The sequence below is a fragment of the Pseudophryne corroboree genome, chromosome 1 (assembly GCF_028390025.1).
Source record: "Pseudophryne corroboree isolate aPseCor3 chromosome 1, aPseCor3.hap2, whole genome shotgun sequence".
Classification (NCBI taxonomy): domain Eukaryota; kingdom Metazoa; phylum Chordata; class Amphibia; order Anura; family Myobatrachidae; genus Pseudophryne; species Pseudophryne corroboree.
The window spans coordinates 452,058,518-452,072,491 of record NC_086444.1 but is presented as its reverse complement, the minus strand read 5'-3'; the positions used below and the strand labels follow the sequence as shown (position 1 = coordinate 452,072,491).

Below are 13,974 nucleotides of genomic sequence, written 5' to 3'. Positions count from 1 at the left end.
CATTGAAGGGCCACCAAGACCAGATTGAGGTCCCAAAGTGTAATAGGAGGAACATATGGTGACTGGACATGCAACACCCCTTGCATAGATGATTTATCATATGGTGCATAGATGATTTATCATATGGAAGAGACTCAAAGTGCCTCTGAAAACGTACAGACAAGGTTGAAACGTGACCTCGCAAGGAAGAGAGACGGAGATCTTTAGCCAATCCTGGTTGTAGAAAATAAATAAGATGCGGCAAGTGGAACTGGGTGTCACAAAGTCACGGATGGATTGTGGATGTGAACCCGTACTGTGGGATTGGCGGAGACCTAGAACTGACGCGTGGAGTCTTAAAGTGCCGGTGGTATTCATCAGCAGTAAGGTTTGGACTTAGCTGTGCCTTCAATCTGGGTTCCCAGGTACAAGCGCTCCTGAGGAGGAGTGAACAAAAGAGTACGCAGAAAGGTGTGCTGGCACTGGAGCAGCAAGCTGGTCATCTGGAACATGGAACACAGAAACGCGGATGTCAGGAATGGAGCAGGAACTGTAATGCAGTACAGTAGGCTGGAACCTGGAACACCACATGCAGGGGCATTTTAACAGAGGAGGGGCCCCTGTGTAGACTCCGAGTGGGCCCCCTCCTCTGTATGGTGCATTTCACTACTGCGCATGTGCAGCAGCCATTTTGGGTGTTTTCACATCAGCTGCAGCGCCCAACATGGGACTTCCGGAAAGGTATTAAAATATGGGTGCGGTATGGGCCCACCCTGCACCCATTATAGAAATGCCAATGACCACAGGGAAACAGGAACGTAGTTTTCACAAGGAAACACACCAGCATAAGGCTGACGCTGGAGCAAGGTTTGGGTGCCTATACTCTAGCACAGGAGGACTCCCAGGGACTTCCTTTTTATAGATAGTAACATCTGCTGAGGTTAAAAAAAGACTATTGACCATCGAGTTCAACCTACAGTATAATCAATTGAGTCAGTCATTACAGCTTGCTCTGGCAGAGAATTCCATATCTTTACTGCCCTTAATGTGAAGAAACCCTTTCTTAGCTGCATATGAAACCTCCTCCCCTCTAACCCAAGGGGGTGATCGCGTGTCCCGTGTACAGATCTCTTGATAAGCAAGTCGCCTGCTAGTTCCATATATTGACCCGTAATGTATTTGTAAATATGATCATGTCTCTTCTTAGACGCCTCTTTTCTACTGTAAACATATCTAACCAAGTTAGCCTTTCCTCATAATCCGTTGACTCTAATGGGTACGTTTACTAAGATGGGAGTTCTATTTAAGATGGGATGTTGCCCATAGCAACCAATCAGATTCTACTTCTCATTTATCTAGCGCCTTCTAGAAAATAATACCTTAAATACCTTATACTGGCTTGGGGAAGGGAGAGGTCCCGAAACGCGTCAGAATTGTATGACAGGAGTGCTATCTCTTGGTGGAAGTCTGACCAGACGGACGTAGAGTTTGGACTGTGGAGACAGGTTCCGGAGCCAGCTACTCCTCTTTTTACATCTTAAAGGCCCTTACCATACGAAAATCTGGTAAACCTCCACCCTTACCATTGCTTGTGTTCTATATGGATATAATGAGATTTTATCTCTCTAAAGAATTTATTTTATGTTTTTATCATAATGTGACGTAATAAATTGTTATGAACGTATTGCACCATTTTCGAAAAATCTTTTTCTTCCTTATATGGAGCCTATCATTTGAAGCCTACATAAGTTCTATGACAGAATAATTTTAAGGGAAGTACCACTTTTACGATAAAAGATTGGCGCACCCCATCTGGTCTTACTCGCAGATATTTCTATTTCATTTTGGTATTGGGAATACCTTTTGACCAGAAGGTTACTGCCTATCTGTCTTGGCGCCCGATCACTCCTCTTCTTCTTTTTCTATTGTCTAACCTTAAATCTTATTGGTTGCTAAGGGCAACATCCCATCTTAAATAGAACTTCCATCTTAGTAAATTTACCCATAAGCCCTTAATCAATTTTGTAGCTCTTCTCTGAACTTTTTCAAGTTCCAGGATGTCTTTTTTGTAATGTGGCGCCAGAACTGTACACTGTATTCTAGATGCGGCCATACCAATCATTTATACAGGATAACACTGTGGGGATCATTCCGAGTTGATCGCTCGCTAGCTACTTTTAGCAGCCGTGCAAACGCATAGTCGCCACCCATGGGGGAGTGTATTTTCGCTTTGCAAGTGTGCAAACGCATGTGCAGCCGAGCGGGGCGAAAAAGATTTTTGCAGTTTCTGAGTAGCTCTGGACTTACTCAGCCCTTGCAATCACTTCAGCCTGTCCAGTCCCAAAATTGACGTCAGACACCCGCCCTGCAAACGCTTGGACACGCCTGCGTTTTTCCAAACACTTCCTGAAAACGGTCAGTTGCCACCCACAAACGCCCTCTTCCTGTCAATCTCCTTGCGATCAGCTGTGCGAATGGATTCTTCGTTAAATCCATCGCCCAGCAACGATCCATTTTGTACCCGTACAATGCGCCTGTGCATTGCGGTGTATACGCATGCGGAATGGTAACCTGTTCGCTGCGCTGTGAAAAATGGCAGCGAGCGAACAACTCGGAATGACCCCCTGTGTTCCCTTGTCTCTATTCCCCGTTTTATGCATGCTAATACCTTATTGGCCTTTGCTGCTGCTAAGTCTACTGCCAATCAGCACCCCCAAATCCTATACCATTATCGATTTACCCCATTTAATGTATAGATTGTATGTTTGTTTTTGGTCCCAAAATGCGTAACTTTCCTCTATATTAAACCTCATACTCCACTTTGCAGCTCAAACCTCCAGTTTAATTAAGTAGTTTTGTAGATAGTCTAAATCCTGATCTGATTTAATTATCTTACACAGTTTAGTGTCATCTGCAAATATGGACACTTTGCTCTCAAGACTGTCTCCTATGTCATTTATAAATATGTTAAACAGAAGTGGGCTTAGTACAGACACTGTGAGGTATACCACTTAATACTTTAGTCCAACTTTGTTCCATTGACCACCACTCTGTTCCCTATTTTCCAACCAATTTTTGACCCAATTACAAACGTTGCTTCCTAGGCCAAGCTCTCTTAATTTAAAAATCAACCTTATGTGAGGCACTGTGTCAAAGGCTTTAGCAAAATCTAATGGAGTTGAATTTGAGCGCCAAAGTGAAGTTCCGTTTGTGGCGCACCTGGCCCTTTAAATCATGTAGAGAGGCATATCCACGTCCCTATGGGAGCCAATACCTGGAAATTATTCCTATTCATGTTAATGAAACGTAAAATAGGTGGTCTTCCAGAAGTGTGTTCATAAACGTTTTGTCGGAAATAATGAAATAACGATGTAAATAATACTCTAATAATACTGCTATTTATCTTTTAAAGGAAATTACATTGTTAAAAGTATTTACAGTTTTTATTACTTCAATAGAAAATGTTTAAAACACCAAAACAATATATGATTACATTTTAACGGGATCCTGGCAGTCAGAATACCAACGCCGGAATCCCGGCACAAGACCTCATTCAGATTCAGTAGCAGGTGTGCTGAAAAAGCGAAACTGCTACTGCTAACAATCGCATGCTGGGGGCCGCCTAGCACAGGACAAGCGATGCAATTTACATTTCAATTGTGGTCACATCGCAGTAATTGGCAATTAGTGGTAGCCCAGGTGCGTATGCAGGCGCACTGTCATGTTTTCTGTTGCAGGAAACGCAGGTGACGTCATCTGCCCGCCCTAAAAATGGCCATGATACACCTGCGTGTCCTGGACCACCCTCGTCAATGCAGCATCGCCGCCCCCGAACGCCTGACGCATACTTCTGGGATGTGATCATAAAGTGTGATCATAAATGGGCGAAAAGTTTTACAACTGATACTGAATAAGGCTCATTGCTCGGAATACCGACGCCGGGACCCCATATGCCAGAATCCCGAACGAAGAACTGCAGGGACTACACACTGGTAAACCACGCGTTAGATGTAGACTGTGGGAGGAAGGTCAGGGTTAGACTGCGGAGGGGGGGGGGGGGGGGTTAGGCTGTAGGGGAAGGGGGGAGGGAAAGTTAGGTTTAGGCTGGTAGAAGTGGGTAGTTTAGGGTTAGGAACCACCAGGGAGGATTAGGGTTATGTGACAGTTAAAATAAAGGCGCCGGAATCCCGAACAATCACAAGGCCGCCAGTCAGCATGCCAACCAACAGGGACTATTCCCACTCCTGGGTGTCCACGACACCCATAGAGTGGGAACAAAACCTGTGGTGAGTCACCGAGCCCGCTGCGTGGCGAGTGCAGCAAACCCGCAAGGGACTTCGTTGCGCTCGCCCACCAAACGTACATCAACATACACATTTTTTTTTGTTTGTTTTCAAATATCACCAAAAATGTACCACATTAACGGTTATATATTGATAACAACATTTTGTAATGTATAAAATTAATAAAAATAGAGTAAGGTATTAATCAAAGTGTACATTAATGTCATCCTCACAAAGGATTGATTTATATTAAGTATATTTTAATCAAAAAGAACAGCTAAAATCAGTTAAGGAATGGAAGCTGTGGGACACATAAATATAGGATTGTCTTCGTCATACCGGTACCATATGTTGTCTTTGTTTCCTCAGATGACTTGACCTTTAGACTCCTATTATGTTGTCTTTTATTTTCCTCTCTTGTGCTGTACATATGCTAGTATGACTAGGAGGAAGTATTGTATAGACACCACACTGCTATTTGCTGGAGGAGGATATTCAGCATCATGCTCTAATTATCCAGAAAGAAAAAGCATATTCAGGTTGAGTATCCCTTATCCAAAATGCTTGGGACCAGAAGTATTTTGGATACCGGATTTTTCTGTATTTTGGAATAATTGCATAGCATAATGAGATATCATGGCAATGGGACCTAAGTCTAAACACAGAATACATTTATGTTTCATATACTCCTTATACACACAGCCTTAAGGTCATTTTAGCCAATATTTTTAATAACTTTGTGTATTAAACAAAGTTTGTGTACATTGAGTAATCAGAAAACAAAGGTTTCACTATCTCACTCTCGCTCAAAAAATTCCATATTTCGGAATATTCCGTATTTCGGAAAATTTGGATATGGGATACTCAACCTGTATTATGTTAAATAAAAAAAAAATGTTTTTGCCATATTTGACAAATAGAAGTATAAAATAAATTAACATAATATACATAACAATTCTGTAGCTTTCCAAGTATGATATGTTTTACATAAATATTTTCCCATTTTTTTTAGCCTATGCATAAAGGAGCTGATTCTGAGTCACATGCTGCTACAGCCACTTCAGTGTCTTTTGCCATAGTTACGTCTGTGCCATTATGCTAATGCTAGAACATGCCCTTCCTCTAGCGTATAAGTGTACTATGTCTGAATATGCCAGGAGCTGGACACCCACTTTCTGAATCTTTAGAGGCAACAATCTTGCCTAGTGCATCATTAGATGCAACAATCCCACCTGGTGCACCTTTAGGTGCTACCATTTCACTTACCATCGAAACTTGCTCCTGCCCCATGCTAGGTGCAGAATCTACATAAGAATGGCCTCCAATGATAGCTACTTTAGATACATGCACAGTTGAAAATATTGACCATTTTTGTGAATATCAGCATTGCATCTGACTCAGAATCATGGCCTAAATGTGGTGTAATGTATTTGTATAATAAATGTAAAATTGTAATAATTGCACCAAGAGTAAGGATGGTTGTTTCTACAGCTAACATTTACCCCTAAAATGCCAGGATCACAAAGATCAAGAACATAAGTAAGTGTTTTTCCATTACTGTGTATAGTAACTTCATGTTATTCCATATTGTATGTATCAAGTTTATGTTCAGGGGCCTATAAACCATTCTCCTCCCAACTCTGGGTTCCTGTGTTCTATTTACTAGAGATTTGTTTAGGGTTGCTGACACTTAACTGATTGGGTAAACTTGCAGATGTCACTTGTTCAAATACAGGAATGTGCAAACAATGGTAGATGTTGCAGAAGGTATGTGGTTAACATACCGACCGTCACGATCCCGGCTGTCTCAATACTGACATGGGGATCCCGACAGGGGCTTTATACTGCCGCTGGTATACCGGCGAGGTAGGGGATTCCCCCTCTATGTGTGTCCACAACATCCATGGTGGCTTTGTTACACTGCCCCCCCCCCCCCCCCCCCCTTGCCGGCATTCTAGCGCCCGGGATGCCCATGTTGGTATACTGACATTTGGCATCCTGTGCTGCGGGATCACATGCCGATCCCTCTGAGAAGTAATACGTATACTTAGGACACAACCAAATGAGGGGTAACTAAACCAAATTCTGGATGACCTCTGGTGAGCTGATGGCCTGAGTAACACCTCTCACCCAACTGTATTAAGCCTACAGTGGCATAGTTAAATAAGCATCATATTCACTTGCTAGCCACTATTCTTCCTTTCATTCTACCAGGTATACAACCAAATGGGTTAGGCAGAAACTCACTTTAACAGAACTTGGGTAGGGCTTTAAATCTAGAAAACCACATCCCTGTGCTTGGTGTCATTCAAGAAAGGGATTGGTCCCTATAGCCCTACATTTATATAAAATGCAACCATTAACAATTATAGGTCATTGTTCTGTGTTATTTATGAATTTCTTTTTTTTCTTTTTTTTTTTTTTTTATGATTTGTTACACTGCTAGCTGAATTTTTACTGGGCTCCACAATGTCTGAGGCACCCCTGGCTGGGCAGTTAGTGTAACAAATCATACAAACAGCTAATTATACATTAAAACAGGACAAGGGTATAAAAGGTTACAGAGACGGTACAGAAATAAGACAAAGAGAGCCAGGTACATAGGAACTGAACCTCCTGCTGGCCGGCTGTGAAAGGTGGCAGATTGTTATGTGCAGTGGAGAGTGACTGTGCAAAGCAATAGCTTTTTATTGTTCTATGAGTAAATACTACACACGCAACAACTACTTTTACCAAAGTTACCTACACATATTAGGGGGTGGGGCACTATTTGATGCACACATAGCTGGTGCAGAAGGTGGGCCCATGAAATGCAGCTGCACAATGGATCATGAAAACCCCTTGGTGGCTCTTGTTATAATGAGATGAGAAACTAGAGGGACAAGTTGGTAGCTGGTAGTACACAGGAGGGGCAGAATAGTCTATAGTGAAGATGTGGTTTGACAAGAGAGCTTGAAAGAAAGAAGGTTGGCAAGAGGTACTTAGTTTCATAAGATGGAAGAAATCCATGAGAAGTCCTGGAGGCAGTAGATAAAGAGATAGGAGATAAGGTTCAAATCAGAGGCAGAGTATGAGAGGGTGAATATGACCACTGTCAGAGATGTAGTAGGAGGTGGTGTTAGCGAGGGCACTGAAGGTGAGAGTGAGTAGCTTGAAGTGGATTCTGGAGTTTATGAGGAGCCTGTGTGTGTGTGGGGATCTTTAGAATTAACCAGCAGATGTGAAACTGCAAAAAGATGATCAGTCATTAGGGTGGCTTGTAATCAGGATATATAGGTATGGTGAAGGCCAAATTGGAGGTTTTAGTTGTGAGAATGGTTAGGGGTTTTGTTAACATGCGGAGTAAGAAAAGGGTGAATTCAGTCAATGTTTTAAAGGAGGAAAAAACATGCAAGGGACTGGATGAGTGGAGTGATGTTGAAGGCAGAGTATATACAAATACTGTAAACATGTTCTCTCTTACGTCCTAGAGGATGCTGGGGACTCCGTAAGGACCATGGGGTATAGACGGGCTCCGCAGGAGATAGGGCACCTAAAAAGAACTTTGACTATGGGTGTGCACTGGCTCCTCCCTCTATGCCCCTCCTCCAGACCTCAGTTAGATTCTGTGCCCAGAGGAGAATGGATGCACTGCAGAGAGCTCTCCAGAGTTTTCTGTGGAAAAAGAATTTTGTTAGGTTTTTTATTTTCAGGGAGTCCTGTTGGCAACAGGCTCCCTGCATCGTGGGACTGAGGAGAGAGAAGCAGGGCTGGCTTGTGAAGTTGGGCACTGCTTCTAGGCTACTGGACACCATTAGCTCCAGAGGGAGTCGGAACACAGGTCTCACCTGGGGTTCGTCCCGGAGCCACGCCGCCACCGTCCTCCTCACAGATGCCGAAGATAGAAGCCGGGTGAGTATTGAGGAAAAGACTTCAGGCGGCAGAAGACATCAGATCTTCATGAGGTAAGCGCGCAGCGGTAAGCTGCGCGCCATTGCTCCCTGTCACACACACAATGCAGGCACTGAAGGGTGCAGGGCGCAGGGGGGGGGGGGCGCCCTAGGCAGCAATAAACCTCGTTTTGGCCATATATAAGGTCGATTAGGCTGGGGGACAGTAAATCCGCGGACCCCCGCCATTTTATTAATATTTGATGAAGGGACCGAAGCCCGCCGTCGGGTGGGCGGGGCTTGATCCTCAGCACTAACCAGCGCCATTTTCTCCACAGAGGCTGCATGAGGAAAACGCTGGCTCCCTGTTCTCTCCCCTGCTGAGCTTCACAGGTTGGAAAAAGAAGGAGGGGGGCACTTTGGCGATGCAGTGAGTGGAGATTACGATTATAAACATATAAAAGCGCTATCTGGTTGTATATTCCAGTGTTTTAAGCGCTGGGTGTGTGCTGGCATACTCTAATCTCTCTGTCTCTCCTAAGGGCCTGGTTGGGGTTTTGTCCCCTTATAGGTAAATCCCTGTGTGTGTGGGGTGTCGGTACGTGTGTGTCGTACATGTCTGAGGCGGAAGGCTTCTCCAAGGAGGAGGTGGAGCAAATGAGTGGTGTGTCCCCGTCAGTTGTGCCGACTCCTGATTGGATGGACATGTGGCATACATTGCATGCAAGTGTGGCATCTTTACATAAGAGGCTTGATAAGGCTGGTTTAGGGGGGACATCAGGCGGTCAATCCTCAGATTGGACCGACTCACAGGGCCCGTCGGGGTCTCAAAAGCGTCCCTTAACACAAGCCACTACTACCGACACGGATTCTGATTCCAGTGTCGACTATGACGAAGTAAAATTGCACCCTAGGGTGACTAAAACTATTCAGGGTATGATTGTGGCAATAAGGGATGTCTTGCATATTGTGGATGAACCCTCGGTCCCCGACACAAGGGTACACATGTTTAAGGAAAAGAAACAGATTATAAATTTTCCCACATCTCATGAATTAAATGAGTTCTTTGGAAAAGCTTGGGAGACTCCGGATAAGAGACCGCAGATCCCCAAAAGAATTTTTATGGCATACCCTTTCCCTAAGCAGGACAGGGAGATTTGGGAATTACCCCCCACTGTGGACAAGGCCCTGTCGCGCTTATCCAAGAAAGTGGCGCTACCGTCTCCTGACACAGCAGCCCTTAAAGACCCAGCAGATCGCAGGCAAGAAACTACCTTAAAGGGTATTTATTCTCATACGGGTTCTGTGCTAAGACCGACGATTGCGTCGGCATGGGTGTATAGCGCAATTGCAGCTTGCACAGATGAGCTGACAGATCAATTTGAGACTATGGATAAGGACACTATATTCCTAACTCTAGCCCATATAAAAGATGCAGTCTTATTTATGAGGGATGCTCAAAGGGACATGTGATTGCTAGCTTCTAGGGCCAATGCCATGGCTATCTCAGCGAGAAGATCCTTATGGACTCGCCAATGGACGGGTGATGCGGATTCCAAGAAACATATGGAAGTACTACCCTTTAAGGGGGATGTATTGTTTGAGGATGGGCTGACGGACCTGGTTTCCACAGCTACAGCAGGTAAATCAAATTTTTTTACCATATATTCCCCAACAGCAAAAGAAAGTAACACCCTATCAGATGCAGTCCTTTCGGTCGCATAAGTCTAAAAGAGGTCGGGGATCCTCTTTCCTCGCCAGAGGTAAGGGCAGAGGCAAGAGAGCACCTGCTGCGGCAGGTGCCCAGGAACAAAAGTCCTCCCACGGCTGCTTCAAAACCCACAGCATGACGCTGGGGCACCCCTGAGGGAGTCCGCACCGGTGGGGGCACGTCTTCGACTTTTCAGTCAGGCCTGGGTCAGTTCGGACCTGAATCCCTGGGTGCTGGAAATAGTTTCCCAGGGTTACAAACTGGAATTCGAGGAGGTGCCCCTGCGCCGATTTTTCAAATCGGCCCTACCAGCTTCCACATCGGAAAGGGATGTAGTGTTAGCTGCAATTCAAACGCTGTGTATACAGCAAGTGATAATCAAGGTTCCCCTGCACCAGCAGGGAAGAGGTTACTACTCAACCCTATTTGTGGTCCCCGAAACCGGATGGTTCGGTCAGACCGATTTTGAATCTGAAATCCCTAAACCTGTACATAAAAAGATTCAAATTCAAAATGGAATCACTCAGAGCGATAATAGCCAACATGGAGGAGGGGGAGTTTATGGTATCTCTGGACATAAAGGATGCGTACCTTCATGTCCCCATATATGCCCCCCATCAGGAATACCTGTGATTCCCCGTACAGGATTGTCATTACCAATTTCAGACGTTGCCGTTTGGACTTTCCACGGCCCCGAGGATTTTCACCAAGATAATGGCGGAAATGATGGTGGTCCTGCAAGCATGGGGTCACAATTATCCCATACTTGGACGATCTCCTGATAAAAGCAAGATCAAGAGAGAAATTGCAGTGTGGCGCTCTCTCTGAGAGTGCTCCAGCAACACGGTTGGATTCTAAATCTACCAAAGTCACAGTTGATTCCGACAACTCGACTGCCGTTCCTAGGTATGATATTGGATACGGAACAAATGAAGGTCTTCCTCCCAATAGAGAAAGCCCAAGACATCCAGAACATGGTCAGAGAACTGCTAAAACCGAAAAGGATGTCAGTTCACCAATGCACTCGAGTTCTGGGGGAAATGGTGGCGGCCTACGAGGCCATTCCCTTCGACAGGTTCCATGCAAGGACTCTTCAATGGGACCTTCTTGACAAGTGGTCCGGGTCCCATCTGCACTTACATCGGAAAATAACTCTGTCCTCAGGGACCAGAGTGTCCCTCCTGTGCTGGTTGCAAAGTGCTCACCTCCTGGAGGGTCGCAGGTTCGGAATTCAGGATTGGATCCTGGTTACCACGGACGCGAGCCTCCGAGGAGGGCCTGTGGTCAGACCAGGAGTCCTGTCTACACATCAATGTGTTGGAACTCAGGGCCATTTACAACGGCCTTCGACAAGCGGAGAATTTTCTTCGAAACCTACCGGTTCTGATTCAATCAGACAATGTCACAGCAGTGGCTCATGTGAACCGCCAAGGCGGGACAAAAAGCAAAGTCGCGATGGCGGAAGCCACAAGGATTCTTCGCTGGGTGGAAAATCATGTAAGCGCTCTGTCAGCTGTCTTCATTCCGGGAGTGGACAACTGGGAAGCAGACTTCCTCAGCAGACACGATCTCCATCCAGGAGAGTGGGGACTTCATCAAGTAGTCTTTGCAGACGTAACACGTCTCTGGGGAACTCCTCAAATAGACATGATGGCGTCACGTCTCAACAAAAAACTTCAGAGGTACTGCGCCAGGTCTCGGGACCCTCAGGCAATAGCAGTGGACGCTCTGGTAACACCGTGGGTGTTCAAATCGGTCTATGTGTTTCCTCCTCTTCCTCTCATCACGAAGGTGTTGAGGATCATAAGACGAAGAAGAGTACAGACGATACTCGTTGTCCCAGACTGGCCTCGAAGGGCTTGGTACTCGGATCTACAAGAGATGCTCACAGGAGACCCCTGGCCTCTTCCTCTGAGGGAAGACCTGTTGCAACAGGGGCCCTGTGTATTTCAAGACTTAACGCGGTTACGTTTGACGGCATGGCGGTTGAACGCCGAATCCTAGCAAAAAAGGGGATTCTGGAAGAGGTCATCCCTACGTTAATAAAGGCTAGGAAGGAGGTGACGATAAAACATTATCACCGTATCTGGCGAAAGTATGTGTCTTGGTGTGAGACCAAGAATGCACCTACGGAAGATTTTCATCTGGGTCGTCTTCTCCACTTCCTACAGACAGGAGTGGATATGGGCCTGAAATTAGGCTCTGTTAAGGTACAGATTTCGGCCCTCTCGATTTTCTTTCAGAAGGAATTGGCTTCTCTTCCAGAAGTCCAGACGTTTGTAAAGGGAGTGCTGCACATCCAGCCCCCTTTTGTGCCTCCAGTGGCACCATGGGATCTGAACGTGGTGTTGCAGTTCCTAAAATCGCACTGGTTTGAACCGCTTAACAAGGTTGAGTTGAAATTTCTTACCTGGAAGGTGGTCATGTTGTTGGCCTTAGCATCACCAAGGCGAGTGTCAGAGTTGGCGGCTTTGTCACACAAGAGCCCCTACTTGATTTTTCATGTGGATCGAGCTGAATTGAGGACATGTCCGCAATTTTTGCCTAAAGTGGTTTCTTCGTTCCATATGAATCAACCTATTGTGGTGCCTGTGGCTACAAGTGACCTGGAGGATTCCAGATCCCTGGACGTAGTCAGGGCTTTAAGAATTTATGTAGCCAGGACGGCTAGAATTAGGAAAACAGAGGCTCTGTTTGTCCTGTATGCGGCCGATAAGATTGGCGCTCCTGCTTCGAAGCAGACTATTGCTCGCTGGATCTGTAATACGATTCACCAGGCTCACTCTACGGCTGGATTGCCGGTACCAAATTCAGGTTAAGGCCCATTCCACTAGGAAGGTGGGCTCTTCTTGGGCGGCTGCCCGAGGCGTCTCGGCATTACAGCTTTGCCGAGCGGCGACTTGGTCGGGGTCAAACACTTTTGCTAAATTCTACAAGTTTGATACCCTGGCTGATGAGGACCTAGCGTTTGCTCAGTCGGTGCTGCAGAGTCATACGCACTCTCCCGCCCGATTGGTTGCTTTGGTATAAACCCCATGGTCCTTACGGAGTCCCCAGCATCCTCTAGGACGTAAGAGAAAATAAGATTTTAAACCTACCGGTAAATCTATTTCTCCTAGTCCGTAGAGGATGCTGGGCGCCCGTCCCAGTGCGGAAACTCTGCAAGACTTGTATATAGTTGTTGCTTACATAAGGGTTATGTTACAGTTGACATCGGTCTTGGACCGTTACTGTTGTTTTGTTCATACTGTTAACTGGTTATGTATGTTCCAGGTTACATGGTATGATTGGTGTGGGCTGGTATGAATCTTGCCCTTGGATTGCTAAATCCTGCCTTGTATTGTCCATCTCCTCTGGGCACAGTTCTCTAACTGAGGTCTGGAGGAGGGGCATAGAGGGAGGAGCCAGTGCACACCCATAGTCAAAGTTCTTTTTAGGTGCCCTATCTCCTGCGGAGCCCGTCTATACCCCATGGTCCTTACGGAGTCACCAGCATCCTCTACGGACTAGGAGAAATAGATTTACCGGTAGGTTTAAAATCTTATTATTTGTTCCAGCTGAATGTTCTTGCATCAGACTGCCCCTTTCCATCTACTAGAAACCCCAGCAATAATCGTCATTGCTCAGAGAAATTCCAGTACACAGTGACTTGCATCTAAAGAAACAGGTGGATTTATGCAGTGTTACGTGTAACTGTTTTTTATATATGGTTTCGGAAGTTAAAAATACAGTAGGTTCATATGTTGTTTCTGAAGTTTTTACAGCTATTTTATTTATTCTTATATATTGTTTTGGAAGTGTAAATTGTATGTTTATGTTACATTTATAAAATAAATATTAAACAGCATGTTTTTTTACGACTGCATGGTGAATAGAGTTAAGTAAACATGTGCAGCTGTATAGCAACCTGTACAGATTTATTTTAAAAATTTTTTTATTTTTTTTAAATAGTAAAATATGGTTTTATAAAAAGCACACAAATAGTCTCACCTTTTACTAGATATTTCCCCTCTCAAAAATGTTGTAGCAAAGGGTTTTCTGCAAAGTTGGGCAGTTGAAAAATATGGAAATTTTGTATTGCTTATTCCCAGACAAAAAAAAGGGTTAGCCTTTAGTTCTGATAGAGATTTGG

General features: G+C 45.0%; 1 protein-coding gene across 3 annotated transcripts in view; it reads left to right on the top strand.

Moving 5' to 3' along the window:
* The window catches only part of RNF212B (ring finger protein 212B), a 368,589-nt gene extending 354,900 nt beyond the window's left edge, over positions 1-13,689 (top strand). For all 3 annotated transcript variants that reach the window (XR_010171594.1, XM_063913630.1, XM_063913629.1), the window contains 2 exons: positions 5,754-5,801; positions 13,400-13,689. Coding sequence is in view for 2 of the 3 variants with exons in the window: in XM_063913630.1 (XP_063769700.1) it covers positions 5,754-5,801 (48 nt within the window). In the remaining variant the exon portion in view is untranslated. The remainder of the gene's footprint in view (positions 1-5,753; positions 5,802-13,399) is intronic.
* Positions 13,690-13,974: the final 285 nt, after the last annotated feature.